Source organism: Chinchilla lanigera, unplaced genomic scaffold (genome assembly GCF_000276665.1).
Source record: "Chinchilla lanigera isolate Chin_1 unplaced genomic scaffold, ChiLan1.0 scaffold00094, whole genome shotgun sequence".
Taxonomy (NCBI): Eukaryota; Metazoa; Chordata; class Mammalia; order Rodentia; family Chinchillidae; genus Chinchilla; species Chinchilla lanigera.
The window spans coordinates 507,361-516,628 of NW_004955495.1; the positions used below are offsets into that span (position 1 = coordinate 507,361).

Genomic DNA, 9,268 nt, shown 5'->3' on the forward strand with positions numbered 1-9,268 from the left:
ATTATTTGTCTATTTGTTTTCCTGAGAAACTATTTTGTAGATAATAATATGTAAAATGACAACCATTGATAATTTCCTACCATTTTGTCTGTAATTTGCTAAGTCCCCCCTATTATTATGTTATCCTTCTTTTATTCTTTAAAATAAAAAAAAAGTAATTTCAAATTGATTTTATGAGTCCACAATATCCCTACCACCAAGAGAGAACAACAACTGTAAAATAAACATTGTATAAAATGAAAACAGAACTTTGTAAATAAGGAGAGGAAGAGAGATCAAAACCAGGGGAGGGGAACAGGAAAAAAAAAGAAGCAAGATATATCGTGTAAAGCTATAAATTACCTATCATGAGTGTAATTATTATGTATATCTAAATTATACCAATAAGCTACAATAGTGATAATAATGATAAAAATAATTTACAGGAAAATAACCCTCATGTGCATAGATGCAATACCTCTCACATGCGTATATCATTCCACATGAGAAAACTGAATTACACAGCATAAAAAAGGATCCTTCAGCAAGGTCTAGTCAGACCCATACCAAGAATGCATGGATGGACCACACTGAAAAGTAACAAACATAATATATCAAATTAACAAAATAAAGGACCAAAATGTTATCACATCAGTAGAAGTAAAAAAAGAAAATATTGGACAAGATTTAAGCTTCTTTATGATAAAAGTCTGTCAAAATTTAGAAGTGGAAAAACTGTGCCTCCCAGTTCATAAGAGCTATATCTTAAAAGTGGCCTTTATCTCTATCAGTAGATGAGGGTATACTGAAACTTCCATGGAGGATTCAGATCTCCCACCTGGCAATAACGTACACAGATGCAAAAGAAAGACAAAGAGAATATGCTGCAGTTGAGACGCTCTTGGATGACCAATACTATCTATGGAACAAAAGACCTTGAGTCCAAAAGTTAATAGCTTTTATTGGTATCAATCAAGGAGGTTGGTGGGGGTCACGGCAGAGTGCTAGGGAAAAGAAATTTGCAGGCATTGGCTGTAATGAGAAACTGAGCAATTCTGTATCAGGTACAAAGGCTCTCCAATTACCAGTATAAGGGACAATTTGATGTATGCAAGGCTGGCATCTGTACTGCCAGGAAAGTACAATTCTTTCTGAGTCTCATGACCTCAGCTGAGATGTCATCTCATGTCTTAACTCTGGAACCTCACAGACTCTTGCTCAAGCTCCCGTTTTAGCCGTCAGATGGGGTGATGGACTATTCTTGCCCAGACTCGGTCATACTCTTTTAACCAATTAAGACAACATCTTGTTCAATGTAGCCAGCTCTGCATATCTCAGGGACTAGGGTTAAAGTAAAGGTCAGGGAAAGATAAAGTAAAGGCGAAGGGTTTCATTTCTCAGGGGAACATGGCTTTGTGGTCTCCAACAAGTATAAAGAAAATGTGACATTTTTATGCAATGGAGTACTACTCAACCAAAAAGATGGATAAGCATAAGTCATTTGTAGGAAAATGGATGCACCTTAGATCACAATGTTAAGTGAAATAAATGAGACACACAAACCCAGCTATCACATGATTTCTCTTATATGAGAAACCCAAGTGTAAATAAAGAGCAAAATAAAGGAAAGATGTTAAGAAATACTGAGATACACTTTTCAGATGGGAAATGCACCAAGATGGAGAGTGACTTCCAGGAGGGAAGGGCAAGTGGATGGAAAACTAATTAAGATGTGTCATGTCCATGCACCAACTCCTCAAGAGGAATGTAACCATTCTGTATTACAAATCTAGACTAATAAAAATTTAAAATTTAAAAAGTAAACAAAAAGTATAAAAGAAAAAACATATCTCAACCCAAAAGTTCTAAAAATTGATCTAGTTATACTCATAGATAACAGCATACAGTACTTGGATGGAAGATATCAAGTGTTCCACCTTATATCTGGAACAAGGTACAGATATCCACTTATTACCACCAACCAACATGGAAGTTCTAGGCAGAGATTTATGAATAGAAAGAAACAGACGCCATGTAAATTGGAATGAATAAATGTAATTTATACTGTTTTGAAGAGTAAAATTTTTTTATGTGGAAAATCCAAAGGACTCACCCAAACTGTTAGAAATAATGAAATTTACTAGACACAAAATCAATATTTCCACATCAATATGTGTCTACACACCAACAGTGTGCAAGAAATTGAAATCAAGGAAACAATTTCAGTTATAATAGTGATAAAAATAAAATACTTAGAAATAATTTAACCAAGTAGGTAAAAGATCTTTACATTGAAAACTATGACACACTCATGAAAGCAACTGAAAACAGACCTAAAAAAATAGGACATTACACATTCATGTATTAGAAGAATTAATATTGTTAAAAGGTGAATAATACCCATGTTGATCTAGAGATTCTATTCAGTCTCCATTAAAGTGTTAGTGATAAACTTCACAGAAAATTTTTAAAATTTTGTGAAGGTACAAAAGCTTTAAAGTAGACATAAGAAATAAAGACAGCAAGAAGCATCACACTATCTGATTTAAAAATATACTAGAAAAGACGAGGGTTTTAGCTTTATGCTAGGCCACTAGCTTAGCCTACAGAGGACCATAATACTATATACTAATATTTGAAAGAAGGATGCAATAAGTAACAAATGGTGGTAAAGACAACAAGAAAATGAATACTTCTACACTGTTGGAAGAAATACAGTCTTTATGACCACTGTGGAAGACAGTAGGTAGACTTTTTAGACAACTACAAATGGAAAGTCTACTGGGCCAAGCATACTTTTCCTGAGTATATTCTCCAAAGATTTACAAGCATCATAGTAATTCATAGCCATACATCTAACAGCATAATTAACAATAGCTAACCTTTGGAGACATTTTAGATGCCTATCAACAGATGAAAAAAAGAAAAAGTTATTCAACTATACAAAGACAAAATCATGTCATTTGACGAAAAACACATGAGCAACTTGAGACCATAATGTGAATTGAAATATGTCATACAGAAAATTAAATATACATTTTCTTTTATATGAAAAACTTAAAATGTGTGTTTGTTAATATGTTTTCATTCTTTTATCTTTAAAATTAAAAAACTCTTAAAATATAAATAAAACTTTGAAGTTATCAATATCTAATACAACAACCACTGTTAATTTCATGTCACCTTGTCTGTAATTCAGTATTGCTCATATTGTTTTTGTGCTATTTTGTAAATGGATGTCTGTTTGTTAATATGTTTTTGTTCTTTTATTTTTAAAATTTAAAAAAAGATAGAATGAAGGGGAGAGAACAGGAAACCGGAAGGCAGATATGTTGGTAATAGAGAAGGGAGTTGGGAAGACGGAGGAGGCAGAAGCATGGAGAAGGTTGTAAAGGAATTGAAATTTATCAGGATATGTTACATACTTCTCCCAATTATCTGATACAAATGCAACTATTATGTGTTATAAACATACAATAGTAAACATTTTAAATCAATCAATCAATCATCAATTAATGAAAAGAACCAAAGCATTACCACTGGGGAGAGTCTACCATAATTTTTTACTTATAAAGGTCTTTGGCTCCTAATTAGATGTAAAAACCTAGCTCACTTTGGCGTTGACAAAGACAGTTGCAATCTTAGAGTAACAAAGCAAAAGTTCAATTTACTTATTACCAATTGTTGACAGTCATCCTCAGACAATACTAAACCCATACACTAACTGAAATAAAGAATGTCACTGTCTCCTCAGTTGGACACCTAAACACAGCTATATATTGAAAACCAACTTCATTTTTAAAGTATTTTTTATTTTAAAGAGAATGAAAAAAAGATACAGCATTTCAAACAAAGTGATAGGAAATTAACAATGATTATTATAGTGCATAATGTTATCTTCAATGTCATTGCTTAGATTACCAGATATAGGCATGTAAAATTGATCAAACAATATAAGCACTAACTGTTCCTCTCAACAAACTAGTAAAATTTAGTAACAAAATATCTTAGCTATCTTGTGTGTGTCTGTATATATATATTTTTTTCTTCTTTCTCCTTTCCCCCATCCCAGTTTTTCGTCCTCTTTCAGCAGTTTCATTCGTTTTTGAAATCTTTCATTTGTAGACAGTTGACAAAATACTTTTTTTCACCATGTTGTAATTTATTGCTCAGTGTTTAAGAAACACAAATAAATCTATTTAATGTAATGGAGAAATCAAAATGTGAGCAAGTGTTTAGAAAGTAACTTCAGGACAAAGGCACAGAGAGTACAAGATGGTACAATAGAGATATTAATGAGAAGGGAGCTTCTAAAACACAGAGGGCTCAAGGGTATGAAAGTAGGGAAATATTCTGAACTTTCAATGTAATGAAATTTAGTGATCATGAGTGACAGTGTATGACAATAGAGGTAGGAAAAGCACAGAGTAGTGCTATAAAGTGGCCCCACACAGCATTAAAAGGTATCTATGGGAAGGTGATATTGGAACAGGAAATTAAGAGCTTAAAAAACAGATATAATAATAAAAAGCTACATGGTGTTGAGAAATAATGCATTTGTACATGATACTTGAGGCAAACCAACTCATCTGCTACAATGAATTCCTTTTTTACTTTCCCTTTTGAATTTGATCCTTTTAGGAACTGAATGTAAACCTGCTTTGAAGTTTTTAAAGCCCTTATAGTTAGATCCATATAAATCAAAATCACTGGTGATAATACCCAGGTGTCAGTATTTTTATCCTTCTTGGAAGATTCCAGTAAAAGCCAAACTTGGGAAACAATGATATGGTTTATGGATATAACCAGTTTAAATAAATATCATCAATGCAATTTTCAAATAAAACATATGTGCACTTTGAAAACAGATGCAAATTTTAAATATGTAGAGTTTAGCATTTCACCTGGAGGCCAAGGTCACTTCTCAGAAACTACAGAGGCTGCTGTTCATAATGATTTAGTCATGATATTTGGGATAAAAAGAAGATTCAAAAGTATTTGTACAATCCAGTTAAAGGAGAGCCAAAGGAACCAATATTTAACTATGAAATACTGAATAAAAAGGAAGCCATACAGCTACAAAGAGGTAGAATTTGCAAGTCTATATGGTTGGATTATTTGCAAATCTAGATGATTGGATTTTACAGCACAAACACAAAGTACAATTCCTACAGTTCAGAAGGAAGAGATAATAGAACTACATTGTTCTGCTCTGCAGCCTGCACAGGGCGCGTTTCATGTCCTTGTTCCTCAGGCTGTAGATGAAAGGATTTAGCATTGGGATAACCACAATGTACATCACTGAAGCCACTGAAATCTTTCTAGGAGAGTGTAACACAGAGGATGTAAGGTACACTCCAATGGCTGTTCCATAAAATAAGCAAACAACAGAAAGATGAGACCCACAAGTAGACCAGGCTTTCTGCTTCCCACTTGCAGAAGGGATTCTCAGAATTGAGGAAACAATTTTATAGTAAGAGAGAAAGATCCCTGAAAGGGGAAGAAATCCATAGAGGGTACCTACAAAATACGTGACTATGTGTTTGGTGAAGTTGTCAGAGCAGGTGAGATTTAGAAGTTGAGAAGGTTCACAGAAAAAATTAGAAATGTTCATATGCTCAAAATACTTAAAGTATAAGATAATCGTATTGTGCAGCTGGGATTCTAAAAGACTAAACAAAAGAGACACCATGACTAAGGAGAAACAGAGGCGAGGGTTCATGATGACATGGTATTGCAGGGGGTGGCATATGGCCACAAACCGGTCATAGGCCATCACTGTCAGAAGCATGTCATCCATACATCCAAAAATTAAAAAAAGGGACATCTGTGTCAAGCAGCCTCTGTAGGAGATTACCTTGCTCTGTAATTGGGTGTCCATAATCATCTTTGGGACCGTGGTGGAGATGAAGCAGATGTCAGCCAGGGACAGGTTGGAGAGGAAGAAGTACATGGGGGTGTGGAGACGGGAGTCTGAGATGACGGCCAGAATGATGAGCAGGTTCCCCAGCACAGCCACCAGGTACATGGACAAAAAGAGTCCAAGGAGGATGGGCTGCAGGTCCAGATTCTCTGAGAGCCCCAAAAGATGAAATTCTGACACATGTGTTAGATTTCGTTCTTCCAAATTTCTTGGGCACCTTTTGAAAGAGAATGGAGTGTTGGAGAGAATAAAGAGCAAGTACCCAAACAGGGGTCCCAGTTGCTTTGATTTGTATATTTAATACACTGTGCAAGAGTTTGGAGAGTTAGTATTGCTTCATCTCAGCCCTAAATTAATGTTAAAAGCTTGTATTCAGAAAAATATTTATACATGTCACTTATTACCCAGGATTTTTTCTATTTCCTTCTGTTTTCTGATGACCCTCCTTTGTAGAGGAAGTACTCACTCTAATTTCTTTGTATTTTTAAAGTTGTTTAATATATAACTTGTATCCTTACCTTTGATGAACTTCACCTTTGAATAAGTACGTTTAAATTAAATTACATAACAAAAGCCATCACTGACCACAGATGTAGTGCTGATGTACACTTCACGTTAATAATTAAATAATGCAGGAAGGCAGTTCTTTTCTTTTTCCCTTCTGTATTCTACAGTGAAGGATCTTGGAACACTTCTGTTTTTCTGACCTTGAATTCTTCTGCCTATGTTTAAGAACTTTAGTACAAGGAAAAAAACCCAAAAAAAAAGTTTAACCCAAGCCTCCGAAAAAAATTAAATTAAAAAGGAAATTTTCTGGTACATGGGTTGCAATTTTTTTAACTCAGATATTTGAAGATAATTTGTGTTTATTCTTTGGTCCGTTCACAGTACAGTTTCTTAGGGAAATACAAAAAAGGATACTATAGAAAATGAAAATAAATGGACACAGTACAGTCCTCTGTAAAAGGGAGACAATAATTACTTCACTGTAGCATTATAAAAAACTTTGCTTTTTTTTCAAATTGCAGAGAGCAATGTTGCTCAATCCCATTTGTTAGTATGTTTACTTGTAAATATTTTAATATCTGGAATCTCTGATGTAGGATCCAATATAATTTTTTTCATAGTGTCTACCTGGGAAGTTCATGGTGGTGCTTTCCTGTACTAAGGCTGAGAATCCTTTGATTATTTCCTGGCATTCAGAAAATGAGCCATTAGCATCACATATAAATACAGTTAATAATAGCCACTACCTATATCTTTAAAATAAACAGTAATATGTTGTTTATAACTGATATTTTAGAGAGGTTCAGTTTATCACCTGTGAAATTTGAGATTAATGTCTCTACATGGTTCCATTCTCCTGTACACTTGATCGTAGCCCTTGTTCCACAAAAGAACTGCTGCTGTAACTTTAGTGAGAATATTTTAATGTTTTAACACTCTATGTATATCGGTACCCATCTCTGTCATCTACAATGTAACAGTATCTAGCTCCCCTGAAAGATACTAGGTGAATCACCACACTTTTTTGCTCAATAAAAAATCCATCCTAATCAAATGTAACCTACTACCTGTTACTGGTTGTGTATACTGACAAAAGCACCGCTGGAACATCTAGTATGCAACACTTGTGCACTTATTGACTACAGAATAACATCTTGTATAGAGAATAATAATTCCACTAGACTTCAGAAGAGGAGCTAATGCGCTGGGATGGGAGTTAAGAAATCAATATTTTAGTCACTTATCATTGATCTTGCACTGTATGCATAGTGAGTTTGGGTCTCTCCAACTCATGTTAAGTATGAGAAAAATGGAGAATACCAATCATTTTCCCAACCTGTGTGTCACCCAAGGGATGTGCAGAATTTGATAAAATTTTGCCTTTGTTTGCTTCACATAAAGAACTTCGTAGAAATGGTGAATTCATTGATGGAAACAAATGTCAAAAGCCAGTGAGGCCTGGAACAATAGGATTCTAAAATACGCATCAACTCAAGAATAAAGCTTACCACTTCTCCCTGTCTCTTTTTCTTTTTTTAATGCCCATGACCTCTTTGTCATGTCTTTGAATAACTAAACAGTGTGGGTGTTTTTAAATAAAGCTTTATGTCTTGCTTTTCTTGATGCAGCCACAAATAAGAGCTGTCACTTTTTTCTAGTGATTAGCATATATTCCTGCGGAGGATGACGGTTTATAGATGGAAAACACCACGTGTGCTGGAGCCACACTGATTACAACCGATCTCTGTGAGCCAAGCAATCCTCTACCCAGGGTAAGAGAGAGGTTTCTATTTTTGGTGCCCGCTCTGTACCAGTCACATTATACACTCTGGGGAAACAGAAATTAAAGAGAATATTTGTTTTGCTTTTTTCAAAACAATATGAAGATTCTATCTTACTCCAGAGAGAATGGCTATCATCAAGTAAATGTTTTCTCAAATACACAACATATAAAAAGACAAAAATTAATGTCCCATTTCATAAATACAAAAAGATAGAAATTAAAGAAAGATTTTTGGTTGAGTGATATGAAGTTTACTCTTGTAATTAATAGCAATACTAATATTTAAATTACATTCCATCTTTACTTTATACATTCATCACATTTTTTTTGTTCTTTTCTTTTTGTTTTTGTTTTTTTTCCAGTACTGGGAATCAAACTCACAACCTTGCACTCGCCAGGCAGGAGCTGTGCTGCTGAGCTAAATCCCCAGCCCCATTCATCATACCTTAATCCAATAGAAAGTGACTATATCTGTTTATTTCTTTCTTTGTTCCATTGTATCAAATAGAAATCCACCCAGATGCCAGTGACTCAGGCTCAAAGATACTAACAGCATGCTCATCACAGAAATAATAAAAGGAAACAATAGATTCAAAATTAAACTGTCAGACCCTGGGTCCCATTCACTAATCTTATTTTTTCCCGACCTCTAGACAGTGTTTAGCAGATATCCAGGTTTCTAACCATGCACACACACATCTGAGGTGCATTTTAAAATTCTGGTCAATTTCCTTAGTAGAAATGGAGTACTACTCAGTTATAAAGAAGTATAAATGTGAGACTTTTATAGGTAAATGGATGTAACTTGAGAACATACTTATAAGCAAAATAAATCAAACTCACATGTGTAAGCATCATATTATCTCATAAAGAGATAAAAAGGCTGAAAGAGTAAATTAGAGCCAAAATGTATGATAGATATTCGGAAATGGGAAGACAGTGTTCAAAAGGAAAGAGAAACTGGGATGGGGAAAAGGAGAAAAAAAAGAAGGGAAATATAAAAGAAATATATATACAAGATAGTTAAGATAGCTATACTACTAATTTCTATTAGTTCACTGAAAAGAAAGGTTTGT

The 9,268-nt window shown here is 34.3% G+C and overlaps 1 protein-coding gene across 1 annotated transcript; it reads right to left on the reverse strand.

Annotated features, from left to right (window-relative positions):
- Positions 1–5,176: 5,176 nt before the first annotated feature.
- On the reverse strand, positions 5,177–6,121 carry LOC102021990 (olfactory receptor 18-like). Its single transcript, XM_013505092.1, has one exon. It carries the CDS (start codon positions 6,005–6,007, stop codon positions 5,177–5,179), a length of 831 nt encoding a protein of 276 aa, XP_013360546.1. The 5' UTR covers positions 6,008–6,121.
- Positions 6,122–9,268: the final 3,147 nt, after the last annotated feature.